Source organism: Diadema setosum, chromosome 1 (assembly GCF_964275005.1).
Source record: "Diadema setosum chromosome 1, eeDiaSeto1, whole genome shotgun sequence".
NCBI classification, from domain to species: Eukaryota; Metazoa; Echinodermata; class Echinoidea; order Diadematoida; family Diadematidae; genus Diadema; species Diadema setosum.
This window is the reverse complement of record NC_092685.1, coordinates 47,866,259-47,888,304: the sequence shown is the minus strand read 5'-3', so window position 1 is coordinate 47,888,304 and position 22,046 is coordinate 47,866,259. Positions and strand designations below refer to the sequence as shown.

At 38.1% G+C, this 22,046-nt stretch overlaps 2 protein-coding genes across 2 annotated transcripts; one reads left to right on the top strand and one right to left on the bottom strand.

Annotated features, from left to right (window-relative positions):
- Positions 1 to 2,655: 2,655 nt before the first annotated feature.
- On the bottom strand, positions 2,656 to 5,842 carry LOC140231621 (uncharacterized). Its single transcript, XM_072311773.1, has 4 exons — positions 5,527 to 5,842; positions 4,896 to 4,993; positions 4,147 to 4,277; positions 2,656 to 3,287 (listed from the first exon to the last, which is right to left on the bottom strand). Exons 1-4 carry the CDS (start codon positions 5,603 to 5,605, stop codon positions 3,137 to 3,139), a joined length of 459 nt encoding a protein of 152 aa, XP_072167874.1. The 5' UTR covers positions 5,606 to 5,842; the 3' UTR covers positions 2,656 to 3,136.
- Positions 5,843 to 6,119: 277 nt separating this feature from the next.
- LOC140242632 (serologically defined colon cancer antigen 8 homolog) lies at positions 6,120 to 22,046 on the top strand. Its single transcript, XM_072322424.1, has 17 exons — positions 6,120 to 6,177; positions 8,279 to 8,465; positions 8,876 to 9,044; positions 9,639 to 9,800; positions 10,659 to 10,778; positions 11,214 to 11,321; positions 12,604 to 12,668; positions 12,984 to 13,181; positions 13,839 to 13,977; positions 15,587 to 15,739; positions 16,667 to 16,801; positions 17,319 to 17,435; positions 17,959 to 18,087; positions 18,959 to 19,091; positions 19,842 to 19,959; positions 20,649 to 20,823; positions 21,828 to 22,046. Exons 1-17 carry the CDS (start codon positions 6,120 to 6,122, stop codon positions 22,044 to 22,046), a joined length of 2,385 nt encoding a protein of 794 aa, XP_072178525.1.

Genomic DNA, 22,046 nt, shown 5'->3' with positions numbered 1-22,046 from the left:
CATAAACACATGCATTTACACATGCACACACACACACACAAACACAGGTACATATTGTACATTGGTACACACAAACATGGCATACATACACAGGTGCAAGGTACAAGTATAGTCAACATATTTCTTCACATGCAATGCATATTGATGTAGACAAATACCAGAGCTACCAAGTCTCACACATTCTGCGCGAGACTCAAGCATTTAGGGTCTGTCTCACGATCTCACGTATGGCACTCATTTTTCTCACGCATCGGGTGAAGTCTGCAACTTGGGCCAAAAATAAGGAGCATAGCTCAAAGGATTAAAGTGATAGTTGCAATTGAAGGTATATTTCCCTTTTGTCCTTCAAAATAAGTAGAAAATAGTTACTCAAGTATGCACCAGATCGCATAATTAAGAGCTAATACAAATTTTTAAAAAAAAGCTCCCTACCATGGGAGGGGGACACCCCCTAATTCGCGTGCGCATGCGCGCGAGCGCCGAGATGCCGAGTCATGAAAATCTCATAAAAATTTTTTGAACTTGGCATCACTGAAATACTGACATTGTGCAAACATAATTTTCTACATGTCCATTCTTCACATGCAATGTATATTGATGTAGACAAATACTGACATTGTGCAAACATAATTTTCTACATGTACATCTATACATAGAACCATCAATGGTATCTACAGCAGTATCTGCAGGCACACATAATGATTTGAATGAATTTAGATTTGACTCGCTTAATATTTGGAATGTTGCTAATCTATTTTTTTTTTTCTGATAAATTTGTGCTCTTGTGCCTTTTCTCTCAATTACATTTCGTCGACCTTGCCTCAGTAAAATCCAGAGGGACCACAGAAAATCCTTGGACTTACACAATAGAATTATAACATGTTTATATCCATCTGGGTGGTATTTTCCTTTGACATTGCTAATTTTTCAACTTATGTGAGGTCATCGTAGGTGAGGTTGGCCATACACTTTGTATCTATGGCACTTTTACTGACACATCTTCTAAGAGAAAGTCAAAGCTTTCCTGCAATTTCTAGAACGATCTATTGGGATTGTGTGTTTTTTTCCACATTTATTTGTAGTCCACAGGAACTAGGGAATGCTTTTGCTAAGGACATTATACTTTCATGACCATGTCAGCCACTTTGAACATTCCTAGACTGTTGCATTATTATAATGGTACATACTGAATTTACTGAAATACACTTCATACATTGATTTCTCACTCTTTACTCGCATAAGATTCTACTGGTAGTCTGAACCATTTATATATTGACATGGAAATGAAATAATTGTTTTTCTCCACTCTCTCTCTCTCTCCTTGAGGTAAATCCTGCATGTTTTAAGAGTTGGAAGTTAAGATGATTTCTCACATTGACTCTTGTCAATTAGAATATCAGTAAATAGCAAATTCGTAATATCCATCAGGTAGTAGAACAAGTGACATGTGACTTTCGTGGAAGCATCATATCCCTTTAAATTAGTAACCTCAGTGACCTACACATAAGTATAGCTGGAAAAAAAAATAATTTGTTCTTGGTGCACAAATATAAACTCCAATGAAAAACTCTTTTTATACTGTTAAGCTGGAATACAAAGTAAGCTTAAAGGACAAGTTCACCTTCATTAACATAAGGATTGAGAGAATGCAGCAATATTAGTAGAACACATCAGTGAAAGTTTGAGGAAAATTGGACAATCGATGCAAAAGTTATGAATTTTTTAAACTTTTGTGTTGGAACCGCTGGATGAGGAGACTACTAATGCTTGTGATGTCATATGAGTACAACGGTATAAAGAAAATGTAAAGAAAATTCAACATATTTTCACTTTTTTTCGCATGATAAAAGAGCACTTGACTTGCCTCTTTCTAAAGGCAATGGGAATAATATTACCCATAACATATGTCAGTAACGAGTCAAGGGAATGTGTACTTTTTTCAAAAGATGAAATTATGTGAAATTCTCTGTATATTTTCCTTATACAGTGTATTGTTGTACGCATGTGACATCATACACTGCAGTAGTCTTCTCATCCAGTGGTGACTGCACAAAAACTTCAAAAATTCATAACTTTTGAACGAATTGTCCGATTTTCCTCGAACTTTCAATGATGTGTTCTACTAATAATGCTACATTCTCTCAATCCTTATGTTATTGAAGGTGAACTTGTCCTTTAAGAGCCACACACACATACTTGATCCAAAACATAAATTGGTATCACAGGTATTTGAGTCATTCCAGACTTTACGCTGCAAATGTTTCCTCTTTAAGCTTTACGCTGCAGCACAGACAATGAGTACTGAAAGAAAGACGGTTAAAGTAAACCTATTGTAACATTTCACTTTCACTTTCACTTTGTTTTAATTCTGCACTTGCACACATGAATCATACAATGTTCTCATCAAAAATATGAATAGGAGCACTTAAAAGAGTACTTAAAGGAATAAACATGATATGATGTATACAAAGACATACATTGTATACATGTACATGTACAGTCTGTACTGTACTTAAGGTACAAGAGATTGTTTGTCATCAGTAAGCAGTTTGCTTGAGTAGGATTACGGTGTTAGGGACCTTGTAATTCTCTTTGTTTTTAACTGCAGAAACAAAACACACACATACAGTACAAATAAATTACTTGAACCTCACATATATACATGCATGCATACACACAAAAATACCATACTTGCAACTTATCCTGATGTCACCTGATAAACAAAACAAGCATAACCATTCTTCCCATTATCAATGAGAATAAAATTCTGTTTTAGATGACTTGATGGCTGCTACCAGTACTAGTGTGCATCCTTCGTGTTAGACATTTAAACTCTTATCCTACCCTCAGCTTCATCATTGGCACAGAGTCTCCATGGAAACCATGTCATTACAGACATACCCAAACTTGCACTGCATCCATACAGGATCCAAACTCAGGCTCTCCACTCCCAAAAGGCTACTACATTAAAGTAACACACACAACTACTTGGAAGACTGGTGTCTGTTAACTTCTGTCATCCAACCAACACACACCCCACATTTTGTGTGTCTCACCATGGGAAGACTGGTGTTTGTTCAGTTCTTTCATCCAACAAACACACACCAAACATTGTGTGCTTCTTGCCAAACTAGGGTCACGATCTCAAGAGTCCACACACATGCTCAAACTGCTTCCTTGCCCGTGCGATGTACGGCTCTTGGTGTAGGTGAGTGCATACCAGGACTCCATAGGGCAGGTTCCCCACTAGCAAGCCTACATGGCTCCCAACTGAAGCTGCATAAAGACTTTAGAGTTAGGATAAATAAAAATGACAACTTTGATAAAGTTTAATGATTTAAAATTGTCTAATCTTCAAGCAAGAACATTCTTTGAATACACTATCCATTCTGTGACCTCACTTCTTTGTACAGTTGTATAGTAGAAGCTGTCTTTTTCCATGTCCCTCCACCACATTCGAAAATATTTTGTCTTAGGGATTTGTCATTCACTATTGATCTAGTTAAAGTAGTATAAAAAGTGAAATATTATAAAACACTACCAGACAGCCAGATAAACTTTAACACCACTGAATCAATGCAAATGTTATTATACTCTCGGTTACCCTCGTCTGCAAAAAACATTGAATGAAAGTTATATAGAATTCAAACCTTCTGAAATAACAGTGACTGTACATTTCTTTAACCTTTGCATAATTTGTGACGTGAAGTACTCCCATTATATTGGTTAAAAACATACAAATCATAATTATGGGAAGAAGAAATAAGTTTGCAAAAAATGATACATGCAATCAATACATTACAAAGTCCTAGTAAAGTAGAATATCAATGTCACTATCATCATAATTATCATGTTAAAGGAATATCTAAAGACTTGATGATATCATGAAGAGAAGGTGGTATATAACATGTCACATAGATCATGATACAGGCAACTCCTTTTTATGAATGAAGTCCTCAGGACCAGCAGTTTTATTTTGTTAAATACATGTAGAAATTTCATTATAACTTGTCAACAAAGTATAAAAAGATTCGTGGATGATAATTTTGGGACCTGAATTGTTACTTTGTTGTACATATGGAGATTTTCATTATAACCATGATCATTATATAATGGAAGTGGACTGTATTGGCCAAAACTGTGTACCTGCAGTTAGTTTGTTTGTGAACTTGGAAGTTGAGTGTCCCTTGTCCAGTGACATAAACGTTGAGTTTGGGTCTCATAAGTGATGTCTGGGAAGGGTTGAAAATTCTCAGAAATTGTTTGGCATCGGAGATCTGATTCAATGCAAGATAGAACATACACTTGTAATTATAACCGGATAAGTTGCTGATGCAGAAACAGGTGTACATAGAATACAGTATTTTTGTCATCAATGCTTTACTGTCCTTCACACTGCTCATGTAATAATTACAGAATTATCCTCCAATGCAAATTTCATTTGCAGACAAGCATTCAAAGCTCATATGACAAACTTTTCGTTCATGGTAAACTCAATTTGAAAAACATCATTTAAACTAGTGACTACAATTTAAACATTTCCATTTAAACATCTCAATCTATTGTCATCTTGCTGCGTACAGTTGCCACAGCAATAACGTATATTAAAATATGTCTACACATTGACATGGAGCATGAAACATTCTGTTCTGATTTTTCACATTTAACTATAACAGAAATCAGACAATAAGTAAAGAACTTTTTGAAAATTTAGCTCCTACAACTTCAGAATTACAAAGTGACTTCTTGGATTATCTAAACATTTAGAATATTGCAACATGTGGGGATCAAAGTATTGGCATACAATTGTGAGCTTGGTGAGGTGGTATGAATATGAAGAAGCAATTAATGCATATCCCCTGCTACCTGACATACAAGTTGTTGTTACATTTTACCTTGTGAAAATCTGTGAGTGCTCCCATAGAGTACAGACATGCCCCTTGTTGAGATAAGAGGCTAACCCCAGTCACTGTGCCATTGGATAACAGATGATCTGTGGTATAAAACAACATAAACACATCAAAAAGGAGATCCAGTCATCATTTACGGTAATCAGAAGGCAGAATTCAAGAACCTGGGTCCGTACATTCTTAGTAAAATTTTAATCTTACCTGTTCAAGGGAAATTGCTCCTTAGAGGAAAGAGTGATTAAATACCATGTCCATGTACCACTACCAATTGTATCTTTGAAAATATTCCCCAGTCCAGTTTCACCTCAATTTCATTTCACTATGGTCACTGATGGTAGAAAATACCACAGATTCACATCCTGACCCAGGCTTTCATAGATTGTTGACTCTTCTTATTCTTCTTCTTTTTCCGATTAAGTCTGCCTCCTTCATAATCATAGACTGAAGATTCTTGCAGACTGTGCTATTTACATTATAATACAATTTATTTACAGATATTTACAAGCACATATAAAATTTGACTCGTGCCGTACATACAGAATTCTTGATAACAAATGCAAGTAACTTTGATTTACCAAGACAAGAACGACTTGAGAATCGAAATGTTCTCATTTACCATTTACGAAACTCTCCCAGTTCCCTGAACCGTCCATGTTCTCTTCTGGCGCTCCTTCACACAGTATACTGTATGACATACACGTTACGCTTCGCGTTCGGGCTGGTCGCAGTGAGGCAGCTGTCTGTCCTCCTGGCCCGTCTTTTTCATGCCAAGTCGTTTGGGGACACAAGTTGCTGCAGCAAGGACGCGATGAAACAGGCAATTTACACACAGTAGGGCCTACTAGCACTAGCAGTGCTGCTCAGTTTAGAGAATACAAATACAAACCCGAGCTAGAGATCATACTCCTAATTCAAAGCTGATATCGGATAAAGGGACTTCCCGAAACTGGAGACCCCTTCATCTTTCAGATGTGCTCCAATGTGCCAAACAAGCACAAATATACGAATGCCAACTACATATTGTATTGCATGCAGACTGCTCTCACTTTAACAGTTCTGATAAAATCAGAATCTTGATTTTGAACAGCGCCATCTAGAGCAATCGGCGAGCAATGTCTTCGCTCAAGTTACTGTACTGTATTTGAATGACAGAACCCCGGCGGCGGCAGAGAGGAATCAAAGGAGGAACTCAAATCGAACACCGCAATCATGATGGACGCGGACGTACTTGGAACCAATCATGACTACACCGGACGAAGAATGCTTGGTAAGGAGTACTGATTTTGCTAATCTATCGCTAATCTGCGTAGCAATTGGACAAATGGTGACTTCCAACGCTTGTTTATAACGTCAGTTGTTGTAAATAGCTCCTCGAACGAACCTACTCCTGTACTCGTGATTCTAGTCCCACATGTGATAAAATATGTCGGGGTTTAATTTGAATTAATTTAGGGCCTAGTGCAGTGACCAGTGTTCATATTTAATATATTATAGGGCCTAGTGCAGGTGATCCTGGGTGGAGTTCAAGAGCAGAAGACAGTTATCAACACAAACGATATTCTTTGATCATTCAAATGACAGAACAGTATTCTTAAGAGATGTTTCAGCTACTCAGAGCCAAGCCGTCATAGAGTTCAATTTGAGCAGTCGAAAATGAATTTATTTTCAGCTATGCCAAATAATGTTGGATGCACTCGAAAATGCTGTGTAACTGAGACTCACTCGTCAATCGAATTGCTTAACATCATCGGCGCGCAAGCATACCGCATTCGCCTGGTATCTGTGCACTCCCTGGCCTGATGAAATTACTAAAGCGAGCCACCGCTGCGTGCTGCGGCATCGCCATGGTATGGTGGCTTTAAACAGCCAAGAACCATACCACACACAGGACAATGACGACTGTTTTGGTCGTGGTGTGGCGGGACATGGCGGTAACTAATAGACATATTGTCTGCATCCTAACTGATGATGGCCGAATAGGATTTAGCATTGCATTGCATTGCATTGTTCATTTTTTGGCAAATGCATGCTATGCTACAGTCTTGGCATTGTGATTCAGATTCTCTTCCAGAGTGCTACATCACAGTACATGTACATTATTACTCAGCTCAGTCAGGAGTCTAACTCTAAGTGTAGCTATAGATACATTAATAGCTATCCCTGTGTAATTGTAAAGGATCCCTTGCCATGGAATCTCCAAATAAAAGCAAACATTCAGTCTGCAGTCTATTAAAGGTGTTGTGGCTGTGCCTCTGCTGTAGGTCTGTGTGCGCCAGATACTGCCTCATGAATTACACCCACAAAGAAGGGACATTTTTTGTTTTGATATTTAAGTAAACTAACGACTGTCTGCATCATGTGATGTCTGAACTCTACAAAGCACATGACTGAGGTGTTTGACTTCGAATTCATACTGACTTCATTTCATTCTATTCCATTTACAGTGATTTTTACCTATTGCGATTTATACAAATTACAATCATAAAGACATAATCTATTCATACATCTACTCGTCAAATAACAGTAATAAAAATTTCAACCTGTACATAGAGAATGAAAACAATTTATATAATGATTAAAGTTACAGACTACAATGAAATCAATCTAGAGTATGCCTCTGACATATTGATATTTGAAACTCAATAAGATAATGCGTTGGGTAACCTACAGAAAAGCAGATGCTTGTGGGGATAGGTCCTTGAAAAAGAAGTGGGCACATACACACACAAACCAACAAACAACAGAGAAATGAAAGAGAGAGAGCAAGAAGAAAGAGAAAAGAATAAATTTATAGGAATTATTTACCATTTCCAGATGAAACAAAAACCCAGCTTTAGTGCTTCAAAATAGTTCTAAAATCTGAGTTTTGGGGATAGAAACAATCAGCGTAAAAAAGTTAATCAGTATAATCAATGTGGAGTATTGTTTAAAAAAAGTGTGAAAGATCTCCTTATATTTTAGGCTTTATTGCAAAATAGTGCGTTGTGGTTTCAAAACATCTTTCGTTTAGCTGAATGATTAAACAAATGAAACCATGTTACCAATTTGCAGTTGATTTTCAACTGCAGTAAGCTTGCATGTTCTCTGAAAAAAAAAAAAAAAAAAAAAAAAAAGCCTCCAATAGAAGACCAACATGACTGCCTTGTAGCTTTCAGGGTATGTACAGTTTGTAGAACATGGTAGCACAGTCTGTACTGCTAAATGTCCTTCAAACCCAGCATAATTGTCGCAGCACAAGTATGGTTCACAGTGCAATGTAGTATACCACTACTTTACTAATTCCTCCAATTGCACTGCTAGCAAATTCTGAAACTCTGCTTCATTTTCACTTTGTGCACATGCTGTTGTCTTCTTCCTGATATCTGAAGGTCGTGCGTCTGACTCCCTCTCTGAGCTGAAGGCAACACTCAACAGCAGCCCAAGGAGACCCTCCTCCAGAGGGAGCCAACAGAGTCTGCTGTCCAGCCCCAGGCGAAGCTCTTCTCACTACACCAAACACTCCAGGAAGAGTAGAGCCGATCCCGAGATGGACAGCTCCCACCTGCAAAGCTCCAGGTTCAGTAAACCTTCCTTCAGCTCTTTTCTCAGAATTGTGTGACATCCTTCTTTAGATGTACCAATGCTCAAAATTAAACTTTTGATTTTCTGATTGCCAGATTTGATACTTCAAACCATCACATTTGTAAACATTCGATTATCCTAAACCAAAAGTTGTTAGCTGAAAACAAAGACAGAAATCCAATGCAATCCACAAAATACAATTTAAACTCTTTCTTGCTATTGTCAAAAAATTTGATCAATTTTTTTTTTTCTTCTTCATTGAAGCCTGTATTCATTGTACCAATATGCGTATTGAAAACCATGCACGCTCACACAAACATCGAGAGCTTTAGAAGATTACCCATAGATACTGCATGCAGCATAGCAAAATAACATGTTTTGTTTCTCCCACAATACATTTGCAGACTTCACGCAAGTGACCACAGGGCTCTGGAAAACTACAACAATGCAGTGGACAGGCTGAGAACATTGCTCCTAAGTCATACCCACAAACCGAGTCGATCCTCCATGGATCGGTCAACAAGAGGTCATAGATCATCAGACACTATCTACTCTCAGAGTTCTCGGCAGGAGGTGACTATATATCAGTACTACAAATACAGAGTATAAAATACAATAAGACTTTAAAGCATAATCAAACTAACCGGGTATTAATGTCATGTAAATGAACCTATATCTTACATACATGCAAGTAGCTGTCATATTCAGCTACCGTGCATCATAGTATAGCACATGTAACAATCATAGAATCATTTGTTGCATAGGGTTTAAACCGTAACTAGCTGTTAGGACATATGATTTTGATGCACTTTTAGCATGAATGTTCCCTTTGAGTTGTACTGTATGTCAACATGAAGACAATGATAAAATCACATATTTTCATTTGTTTAAAAAACTGGCATCTTCACAGAATTGAGACAATGAATGGCATTAAGAACTTATAAAAATGCATTATCTGCTGAGGAAGTGGTGTGAAGTTATGATTTTGCATGCCATCTTCTATTACCGATATACCCAATATTATAGACTTGCATTCATGTATAAGAATATATTCACATCAAAAGTCTCCCAACATTGGACAGATTGCCGGTTCTTATTTCCTGCCAACACACTGTCCACTTTGAAGAGACAAATTGTCACGGTCAGTTCCCTTTCTCTTGCGGTCAGGTTCCACTGGCTATGGAGGATGCCTACACATACCGCCACTCCCCCAGACTGCCCCTTTGGTCCAAGGTCCACACTGAGCCTCAGCCGCAGGAACTCCTGCAGATCATCAACAGCCAGAGTTCCTACATTCAGCAGCTGGAAGGGGAGAATAAATATTGCAAGGTATTCATCACCCAAATCAGCATAGATATGAGATCATAACTTATGAACTCCTTAAAGAATTCTTCCTTCTCTCTAGAGTTATATTGTGACACAAACTATTTCCTGTCACTTTGGGAAACCCACAAGAAATGGTAAGTTGAAGAGTGCATTTTTCTATGACATTTAAGGAGAAGCTTGATGTTTAACTTTCACTGAACTTGTCATGAATTAGTCCATTTTTTAATTTTATTTAACCGTACTGTAGATGTCCATGGCATATATCATTAATGTGATCAGATGCAATGGCAAGATTGTCACTTTTATGTCTATTGCACCATGTGAGAGTTTTAATCCTAGACAGGTCACTTAAATTTTGCCTCGGGCCTAGACAAGGTAGGAAGGCATTGTGTACACTCTTCTCTTCGAGGCTAAAGATTATACTAGTAACTCAATCCATAGACAGAGTGCACACACTGATGTTCACATGCTGGACTACATATCAGCTGGCCTTGTTGTGCAGACAATTTATCAGTGAATCAAATAATGTGAAGGACTATAAACTGTACACCAATAGAAATGAAAGCACACATTATGAAGGAAGAACTCTCTGAGTTGTCGTCCTTATTCTTCATGAAATATTCATAAAAAAGCAGTAACAAGATGCATATATGTTGGTTTCAGAGTCATTTCAAATATTATTTGATTTCAGCCAGCAAAATCAAACTATAGATTTTTTGTCTCACCTGGATGAGAAGTTTAATTGATATGCATTGACAATGCCTTTTGTAGAAAGCTGTGATGAGTATTAGAATTATCAATGTTACTTGAACTTTGACCGTATTGTTTGATATGCTGTTTTGTCACTACAACATCCTTTAGGAAGAACTGCATTCCCTCAAGGGCAGGACCGAAGCCATTGTGGCGGAGAATATCAAGTTGAATGAGGAGATGAAAGATGTGATCATCAAGACGGCCCTGGAGGAGAGTCCATTCAGACAGGTATGGGTTAAAAGGCAAGGCAAACATTTGTTCAAGGGTCATTTAATTCACCAGTGGGGAATTCCCTCTCTATCACACCATTTTAGGACTATTTTGTCATACAACAAGACACCTTTCAACCATGTTATTTTGTGTTTGTTTGTAAGTATATCAAAACAAAAGTTTGATTTGAAACATCAATATGTGTAGCCATTTACCCTCTTTTAAAGCAAAATGTACAGTCCATAATAAAACTGTGACATTGCAAATGTTGCTATTTATAATTGCTATATCACCAAATGATTGTTTTTGGGGGTTTTTCTTTTTGTTACTGTGGATGGTAAAATGATTGTTGATATTACCACATGTATGTTTGTGTTATGCAGAAGTGAACTTAGTCCAGGTTTTCTGTCAAGGGAAGTATTTTTCTGTAATTTGGTATAAAATTGCATCTAGGAGGAGCAGCAACCTGCACAGTCCACTGGTAGACCAGGAGATGAAGGCAGACCAGGTGCCAAGGATCAACAAGACAGGAACATGTTTGTCAAGTGGAGTCAGGAACTGGTGAGCCTCGGGGAGAGAACTCGGTTGCCATGGCAGTTATGGTGATGCTCCCATGCTCTGCTCATCAGCATATTATGGGATATCAAATATTTCAATACAAATCTTTAATATTGCTTTTATTGTCTGTCTATCTAGTTATTTGCACCCGAGAAAGCAGCAATCAATTACACTGAAAGGAAATTCAGAAATACATGTACAGTTGAACCTCTCTTATCCGGCCTCCCTTTATCCGGATCTCTCTATTATACGGACGCAATCTCGCCGTGATTTTTTTTTTATAATTACGGGAGGAAAGGGGGATTCCCAACTCCTTGACAACTCCTACCCAAACACACATGAATTACATATTACTTCCAACATGATTAACATACATTACATCAAATTTCCTTCCACATTGCTTACCTCCAGACATTTCAACATCCCCAAACATCCCCAAATGTAACAATGAAAAGGTTGCAGTATACACAGTACTACATGTGGTACTACAATGGGCTACATCAGTACATGTGTATTTATATGTACATGTATAAAGCATTGAGTCTCCCGTATGCGGCCAAATCCCTTATCCGGATGAGCCCCGGTCCCGACTTGTCCGGATACCAGAGGTTCAACTGTATATATAATTGAAATTGGATGAATTATTCTAGGTCAGCTATAAATAAGGGACATCTCCTTTCTGGCTGCTACCTACCATAGCATAACTGTTAACCTATGTACATTGTACGTGTAATTGTCAATCTATTTATGTATTTTATTCCTTTTCACTGTCTTACTGATATGTTTGTAATCATATCCGAATATTGATATATATAATTGTTTTTAACATGTTCCTTGCCTTGGTGAAATAAAGAAACTTGAAACTTGAAGATTTATCAAAATATATTTTTATAGCTTAAAAATAAGAATCTAAGTTTTCTGCAAGAATCTAAGTTATGTGCTTATCATTGAAGTCTGAAATACAAGCAGTATTTTTGTTTTTTCCTGTCATCCCTTTGACCATAATGCACCCTGGAATAATGTAGCATGGATTCAAAGACTGTCATGTAGAAATTTGAACCCCTTTTTTTGCAAAGCGGCATAATCCAGCCATTAGCCATTAATGGTCAACAAAGTTTTTCATAGATGCATCTTTATAATAACCGCACATAATGCTCCTGCTTGATACCAGTTATTGCCACTGAGTGTTGAACCATTTTGTGCTATGTGTAGTCTGCATAAACCTAAATGGTATTAGTTCTATCACTGAAGTACTGTAACTTCTCTTGTGTGTCTGTGGTTTCAGGAGAGACTGAAGAAACTGCACGATGTGCGAGTGAGGCGACTTGAGGAGCAGCTGACTTCTACAAAGTGAGTTCTGAGCCGATGTGGAATACTCTACGAGCTGAAATTTTTGCGGACGGATATCGTCACAAATTGCTACTGGTTGAACATCTTTGCGTGTTGTTAGTTTGGATGTTAGGAGAGTTTACTGATCATTACTTCACATCTGATATAATGAATGAGAATGAGTATGAAACAGACGACAACAATAGCATAAAATGTTTTACTCTATGATTCCCTGTACATAAACAAGTTGTGTGTTCTGAATTTGAAATGATGTACCCTTCAAGTACTAGCCATGTCTTCAATATATCTGACAAGTGCATTTTCCCTTTACACCAGATCTGAGCTGGAGACGTACGAGAAGCAGTGTAGTGAGTTGAGGTCCAAGCTCCGAGTGGCCGAGTCGGTCAGTCTGCTGACCAGACAGGACGACGTGGTCAGTGGAGGGCTATGTGTCCGCTGTGCCCAAGAGGAGGCCGTGATAGCCAACCATGAGACACACCCGCCCGACACAGGCACCCTGCACAGGATCACACAGTCAGTATTGTAATGAGATGATTGTTATTACATCAACATTTTCCCTTTTTTTTTCTTAATAAAGTGAATGTGAATGAATAAGTAAATGTGAGGTCACTGTATTTATACAACAAAACCTACAATAAATGAAAAGCTCTCCAATTTTGATTAAGCTAAGAAATTTTGTTTGAAATGTCTGCTCATGTAGTCTCTATTGATCCCCATAGAAACTGCATGAGCAGTACACCATTCCATGTGGGACATACGCTGTGTATGGTCTCACAGCCAGTGTACTAGAGCAATGACTGATCTCGCATACATGAGACCAACATTCTCATGGCTTGGGAAACAGTGCACAGATGAGGCAAGCTCTATAAAATTAGTGTTGAATTAATGCACATCCAGTGGTCATCCTTGAAGTGTGTGATGGACCTTGTACATGTGCAAAGAAAACAGCTACAGGCTGTATTCTTGCCTTCTTGAACTATTTGTAATATGTCAGAAGTGATTCTTTGCTCAGAGATCAAACATTTGACTGTTCAAACTGTTTCAAAGATTGTGCAGCTAGTCAGAAATCGTAGCATATCAGAATACCTGTCTTTGCATCAGAACTGTAAAGACACCATAACTTATTTTGTGATATGACTTTGTGTGTGTGTGTATGTGGCCTGGCTCCAGGGAGCGAGATGACCTGGTGAGTCGGCTGACCGCCAGCCAGGCGGCCAAAGAGGAAGCCAATCTGAGGGAGACGGAGGCTTACGAACAGGTGCAGCAGAGCATCCAGCTGGTGGAACAGGCTCAGCTAGAGCGGACAGAGGTACCAAGGACAGGAATATATGGAGTAGACATCTTTTGTTAACTGTGCATTGAGATAAAGCCTCCTACATCTACTGTACAGCAAAATATTTTTGCAGCATGAATTTTTTATGAATTGGAGCCAACAGTCTTTTTGTGCGACATGCAATTTTTGCAAAGTGCCACTGGCATTCAATGCATATAGTGTACGCAAGAGCTTTTGCATGCATTTTACTATTGCGAATTTTTTTGCTCTCTCGAAATGCACACTAACATTTCTGGTTTAAAGGACAAGTTCACCTTCATATACATGTGGATTGAGTGAAGGCACCAATGTTAGTAGAACACATCAGTGAAAGTTTGGGGGAAATCCGACAATCCGTTCAAAAGTTATGAATTTTTAAAATATCTGTGCAATCACTGCTGGAGGAGAAGACTACTATAGTGTATGATGTCACATGCGTACAACGATATAAGGAAAATAAAAAGAGAATTTCACAAATCTTGACTTTTTGAATAAAGTGCACATTTCCTCGACTTGTTACTGACTTATGTTAGGGGTAATATTATTCCCCCTGACTTCTGAAAAAGAGAAGTCGAGTGTTCTTTTATTATGTGAGAAAAGTGAGAATATCTTGAACTTTCTTGATACTTTCTTTATATAGTTGTACTCATATGACATCACAAGCTATAGTAGTCTTCTCATCCAGCCGTGACTGAGCAGAAACTTAAAAAATTCATAACTTTTAAACGGATTGTCCGATTTTCCTCAAACTCTCATTGATGTGTTCTACTAATATTGCTGCATTCACTCAACCCATATGTCTATGAAGGTGAACTTGTCCTTTAATAGTATGTAAGGAAAGTGCAAATATGTGTTCGAAAACAAAACACCCTATCTCACAACTGTTCTTGAATCTGAGAAAAGAGTGCACATGGTTTAGGAGGAACTGTTGCTCACGATATTATCTATTCCTAACCGTTGTGAAATTCAATGCGTGGAATGATAGTGTGATTTTGAAACTTGCCCAAATTTAAACGCCTTGTAGCCAAGCAATGATTATATTGTGAATGATTTGTGACACATTGTGAAAGCTAAGTGCCTTTGAATGTTACCCTATGGATAGATGGTGGTATATAAATGCTGTTTGTTATCTTCATCATCAATTCATGTGAGCTATGCTTGCAGATATGTGCGTTCACTGGTCCTGTGGAACAGTGATCTAATGTATATTCAGAGTAATGATATGATCTCTTGTGTGCAGCATGAATATGACAATAGAAAAGTGTTGAATTTTCTGTTATTGAGCATTTCATCATCTTATTTACCTTTCTTTATGTGCCAAATGGCCTCTCTCTCTGAACATACATTGATATCGAACAAATCGTTTCATGTATGTATGTTTATGTATTTTTCTGTTTGATTGATTTTATTCGGGGAAATTGTATCGGGGAAAAATATCATATTTGGAGTGAAATTCATTTGATTTGATTTGAATGAAGAGCCTATACTTGTACTTGTAGGCTTCAATTATATCAGCCACTGTATTTTATGTTTCACATTGAATCACAGGTATACATAGCTTCAGAGATCTTTCATTTCATTGTATAATTATCATGTTTACACTCAGGCCCTGGTGCAGAGAGAGCAAGCCAAGGAGGACATTGTACGGATGCAAGGGAGGATGGCAGAACTGGTTGCCGAGCAACAGGAGAAGCTAAAGATGGAGCGAGAAGCGACGAGGAGAGAAAATGAAGAGGAGATCACACAACTCAATCAAAGAGTGAGTAAATGGTGTCATTCCATTTCTAACCTGAGAACCCGAAGGGCGCTATCAGGTTCTAAGATTTTAGCATGAATAAAAACAAAACAATCAATTTTCATAAAGGAGAACATTTCTTTAATCAAAAGGAGGTAGATTTATAAGCATTGTTCTAAATATAAGGTAAAATAGTGCCCTTGTGGTTTTAATATCATTTTCAACATGTGATGATTTTACTGAAAATTGACATAATTTTTTTAATTGACACCATAATGTAGAGGAGATCAAGCTACATATACAACATGATGCCAATAACTCAATATCACCCAAAATTGTGATAAAGCCCTTCTGGTTCTCAGCAGATGATACTAGCTTTGAGTTGTTCAGCCATTCTTTTAACTCTTCTGACTTTACTTTATGATACAAAACTGGAAGAACTATGTCATCACAGTGGTGATCGATTTGAATGTCAAATTCAGAATATGCCAAGTAAAGAAAGAAAAAGGAAAATGTTTGAAAATGTGTTGTTGTTTTTTCCTTTTCACTTATTTTAGTGAAAGCCTATCAATGGTCTGTTAACCTTATTTTTGTTTGTGTAAGAAAGCCAGTCCAACTACTAGTAAACTGTGGGTCTCTTCTGGAGTCAGTATACCAAAATATGTTCACATATTTGAAATGTGATATTTGAAGTTTATAATTTATCCATATTAGTAAAATCAGAGATCTATTATTCCAACTTATTATTCATGATATGTACCTATATACATCTATATCTGGATTCTTGCTTAGAAAAGGAGAAAATCAACAAAAAGTGATGAGTTCTAAACTATAAGAAATGAATGTCTGACGCATCATATTTCCCCGTATTGAGTGTTCATTGTATTACATAGTCTGTGTGAAGTCAGACTTATGTATTTTTTCAATGGGAATGTGCTGTCTCATACAAAGTTGGAAAAACTGACGGAGGAGCTGGCTGCAGTCTCGCACCAGCTGGACAAAGTGACCAGAGAGAAAGTGGACGTCCAGTCAGAGCTCGACAAGGCCAGGATGGAGATAATGCAGCATGAGGTCACTATCACCAAGGTAATGACAATGAAAGGGAGTGGTTGATCGTCCATGTAGATGCCATGCTAATCATTCAAACTCTATCTCCATCTACTCCTTGAGTGTTCATTGTGTCATGAAATGAAAATGAGTACAGGAGCGATTGATGAAAAAAGTGCAATATTACAACAAAGTATGTGGATCTTGAACTGTTTTCATTTTCAGTGTTCCATTTGCACCTAGCTCGCTTTACTTGATCGAAACTGTACTTGACCATCTCCCTTCCTAGATCAAAGTACCCTTTTGTGTTTCTGTACTGGATGCTGAATATTAATCTCAGTGTAGTTCAGTCTTCAATTTGATAGTGAGATTGATGTGTATTTCATTTCATAATATACATTACACTGTAGCAATCCAAAGATATCCCTAATGCTGATTTCTGTCTTTCAGTACAAATCTTCTATCACCAGAAAACAAAATAGTAATCTTTCCAACCAAATAAAAGCGACTATCCCAGAAATCATTACCTTTTACTTCTGGCCTTCTTGGTTGCCAGGTATCTGAAGACAATCGGATGTCGACGACCACCGCCAAGGTTCAGCGGGACGAGGCCATGAGGCAGCTTGAGAGACTCAGGGCAAATATGGAGATGGAACTCCGAGACACAAAACAGGTAGCAAACTCTATTTTTCTCTTCATTATGTCACACAAAATTCCATTTGTATTTTGTGCCAAAAGTAGATACATAATGTAAAAATGGAAGTGCAAACAGATCCCATATTTTTAAAGGTTGTGATTGTGATATTTTTTTTTCTGTTTCACTAAGCATATTTTTCACTGAATTATATGTAAAGAGGAAATACAAATTCATTGTACAATAGTCTCAGCATAATCAGATGTGTCAGGCAAAGCATTTCTTACCTAATGAAGCAGTTTACCTGATAAACAGAGAGCATGCTTCATTCACGTCAAAGATACCACATACTAATTACATGTGTATCTGTATCACATACACAGCATGGTATATCACTGCAGCCAGATCTCCAGTTCCATTGATAAAAACAGGCACACAACAGACTTTACAGAAACCCTAATTTTTCACACAATTCTTTCTTTGATGTCATTTAAAGGGAAAACTAGTGAATTGTGAGGAAATAAATCACTACAATTAAGATTTCAATGCTGCCTTTTCAAAGGACAACTCTCGGCTCAAGAACGAGCTGCTGGATGTGAAGAGACGACTGGAGCAGGCGGAGAAGGATGCCACCACATCCAGAGAGGAAAGCATCAGACTGGTGGAGAAACTCAACACCGTGGAGAGGGAGGTGAGAAATCAGGGAGCTGGTAGCACTCCAACTGCCATTTGAAGTCGATCCATTTGCTCATTCAATCGATCTGTTCATTTTGTATTTTTTTTCCATTCATCTATTAGATTTTCATTATTCCTTCATTCAATCGTTTTAGTACGCTGTCATTTCTTCATTCATTTAATTGTCGTGTATTATTAGACTGTCATTCATTAATTTATTCATTAGCTCAATTAGTTATTCAATCACTTATTCAAGTATTCTTGCTTATGACTTATTCGTTCAATCAGTCTTGTATTCCATCTTTCACTCATTCAAATCCTTATTCAGAACCAAATCAACCATTTAGAATAGACGAGTAGTGACAACAGTAGGATATGCTGCATAGCTTTGAAAATGATACATTTAGCAGTTTGTAGTATCAAAATAAATATACAAATGTTGACTAAGAGAGCTAATTTCTGGTACGAAGTGATCAAGATTCTATCATATCATAACAGAGGAGAATGAGAGTGAATATTGCATAACAGCAAAAGGGAGCATTATATTAAAAATATATTATGATACAGTAAAATTAGCAGAATCAACAAGGCGGAATGAAATGCTAGTGTGTTTGATAATATAAAACAGAATATCTAAGTACACCACAAATGCTGTGTTTGTCATGTAGGCATATTTGTAGTATTTCAGAATCAATGAAAGCACTTAATGACAAAATAAATGTGGGAGTCTTGGTTTCCAAATTTGCATTTTCAAAATATTTGGAGAAATTGAGCTCCATTTATCAATTTTTGTTATATTGTTTATGAATGATAGACAGTACCTTTATCAGAAGGTTATTTCAACATCCATGCATATCACCACTTCACATTTTGTGCCTGTGTTCTAGGCCAGCATCCTTCGCATCTCCCACGAAAGCGTTGACAAGGGCAACCGTGATGCCATCCGGATGTTGCGCCACCGGGCAGAGCAGAAGGAGCAGGAGCTTAAGCAAACCATACACAACATGGAGAACAAGCATGGTATTCAAAACACTTCTCTATTATCATGTCCCAGCTGTGTTAACAGTCAAGAGTCAGGTTATGTATTCTCTTCTTAGGAACTATTGGCATATGTCGATACCTCAAACTGGGAGTGAAGGTAATCAGTGTAATTATCATGATAAATACTAAAATGAGAAGTGTTTTATAGTTTTTGACTGGACGATGATTGATTAAAGATTGATGATCCCCCATGACACAAATGGCATAGTTCATAGTCCTTGCTTGCAATAGAAGTTCTGTAGGGCAGTCATCTACACACAAATGTTTGAATATTGCACAATGCATTAATGATTTTTAACCACCCTGCTGCAATCAGGGTAACAGCAAACTATGACTATCAAAGCACTTAGTGTCCCATTTCTTGATGTGCTGCAAAAAGAGAAATGACTGACTGAGAATATTCACTGAAATTTTATAATAAAAAAAAAAAACACACAACTGTTTTACTATCAAATCGAACATCAAAAGTAGTAGTTTTTATGTACAGCCTAGGTGCCCATGTCTTATCAGGTAATGATTGTTAGCTCCTAAATTTCTTCCATACCCCATTCCAACCTCTTTTCTTACCATTCTCAATGCTTCTGTACCCTTCCCTTGTCTATCCTTCCCTACTCCAAACTTCCCTACACTACCCTACTATCCCTTACCTTACCCCTCCCTACCCCACCTGTTATTCCATCCCTTACCCCCTCCCCCCCCCCCCCATTCCCTGCCCTTATCTGCATACAGCCCTTACAGTCAATGAGCTGGAGAACATGCTGTCCGACCAGCAGTCTCTCATCAACAAGCTGAGGGAGGAGGTGAGGGTGCTCACTGACCAGCTGGAGAGCGGGACCACTAGATACAGGTCAGGGGCTTTCCCTAAAATTGTCACTTAACCCGTTGCAGACGGTTTGATTTTGCTACAACATGCATTTCCCATAGATGCTTGCCCGAGTATACTTGGGACTCGTCCTCAACGGGTTAAAGTGGAGCCAGGACTTTCCCCTTTTGATTTCTGGCAGCCTGAAATCGTACCTTGTTATGCAATATCGCAAGTACAGTGATGATAGCTCTTGATACTAACCGTAACACATGCTTCAATGAATAACTGTTTGACTTTGAAAGGACTCGTATTCAATCCAAGACAGATTTTTTTTTTCAAATTCATGAAATTCTTGCGTTGAGATGTTTTCATTGCAACTGATGTACGTCGATGTAGGGCAATTTGTCAATCAGTTGCAATGGATTTTCTTTTTCTTTCAAGTATTGGGTGTGTTTGTATGCTTTCTATCAATAGATTGGTCGGGGTGTGCTGTGTAGGAATACTGTTTCTTTTTTTTTCATTTATTTATTCATTTATTTTTTATTCATGTTTGATATATGTGGCTTGCACATTATGTCACGTGTCCAGCCCATAGTACTTGTCAAGCCCCAAAAATGTAATCGCTGACAGTAACAGAGTGACAAAATGCCTTTCTGCCTCACAAATCATGGAGAGTAAGAGCTCTGATATTGCATCCAGGTTACTTATTGTGTACGATGTCACAATTTCAGGTCTGAGCTGCGCCAGCTGAAGCAGACCAACGCTGAGCTCTTGGCCCGTTCGGAGCGCCTCTCCCACCAGCATGCCGACATGGAGAACCAGTGTGTGGAGCACGGCCGGCTGCATCACAGGATGAAGGCACGCCTACATCAGATGGAGGAGCAGAACAACAAGAATGCCAAACAGGTGAGGAAATTTGACTGGCTTTGTTAAACAAGTGTTTAACAAAGCCAGTCTATGTATTGGCTCTTGAAATACCTTACATTGCCGGTAAGGAATTCAAATAGAACTTTATTTCCAATATAAAATTTTTTCCAATACAGTTAAAAAAAAAAATGTCGTACAGAAATATATAAACATACATATATTGAATTATTCATTCAAAATCATTGTATTATTGGAAAAGATAAGCTATTGGAGATGAGGGCCACTCAATAAATTGAACTAACAAGAGAAAAAAAGTAAAGTAATGGAAGCACACATGCGCACAGATGCTTGGGAAAACAAAGACAGGATAAACAAGGAAGCAAGTATATGTTTTGTTAGCTGGCAACCAGCAGCCTGAATTCCCCTCCAAAGTTGTAGGCATGGAGAATAAAGTGCCTTGACTAAGGGTAGTGCTGCTAGACTTGAACTAGGGATCTCAGGAATGAGAGCCTGTGGGCTTATCCACTGAGCCCCAACACCTACCTGTCCTGTATTATGATCAACACTTCTATTCTGTTCTGCTTACCTTGCTGCAATCTGCATCTTTATACAACACCTAAAAAAAGTTCCAGCTATTCAATTGGTCAGTTGCTCATCATGTGACATGTAGTTAATACTACCATTGCATGCTCAGTATGTATTGCTGTTGCTGTTGAGCCATGCAGTTTTTGTTGAGCAATTTTACATATTAGATAGCTGCTGTCCATTGAGCCTTGTGTCAGGATCATGATCAACTCATAGTTTTTTGCACCATTGCACGCCTCTGACATCACAATATGCATACCTTTGCCGAGCACACTCAATCATTTACAAGCGTGCGTTCAGTCACTTATTACTGTCAACAACTTCAACCAACACTTTCTTGTGTAATTCGCTGTAAATTTTTTCACAGCAGTATTTGTATCTGTGACAATAACTTATGATGCATTATTTATGGCATCACTTCACTCATTGTAATGTGGATTGATTTGTTTGATTGGCAGATTTACGAGCTGCTTCAGAAGCAGACGAGTCTGATGCAGGAAAGACAGGTGTTGAGTAAGGAGGTGGAATTCCTGCGGGGCCAGTCGGGATCCAATTCCCCCTTCGACCTGGGCCACGGGGACAAGGCCTGGATGAACGGAGACCTAGACGGACTGACCGCAAGGGGGTCCTTGTCTCGTGGAGGAGATCTGATTCCAAACAAAGACCTGGAAAGATAG

Coding starts and splice junctions, on each gene's coding strand:
- LOC140231621 (XM_072311773.1), bottom strand. CDS start 5,605: ATGTCATACAGTATACTGTGTGAAGGAGCGCCAGAAGAGAACATGGAC. Junction 4,278..4,895: donor CACTCACAGATTTTCACAAG/GTAAAATGTAAC, acceptor GCATTGAATCAG/ATCTCCGATGCCAAACAATT. Junction 3,288..4,146: donor CACAAACAAACTAACTGCAG/GTACACAGTTTT, acceptor CTAACTCTAAAG/TCTTTATGCAGCTTCAGTTG.
- LOC140242632 (XM_072322424.1), top strand. CDS start 6,120: ATGATGGACGCGGACGTACTTGGAACCAATCATGACTACACCGGACGA. Junction 11,322..12,603: donor TCAAGTGGAGTCAGGAACTG/GTGAGCCTCGGG, acceptor CTGTGGTTTCAG/GAGAGACTGAAGAAACTGCA. Junction 15,740..16,666: donor TCACACAACTCAATCAAAGA/GTGAGTAAATGG, acceptor TCTCATACAAAG/TTGGAAAAACTGACGGAGGA.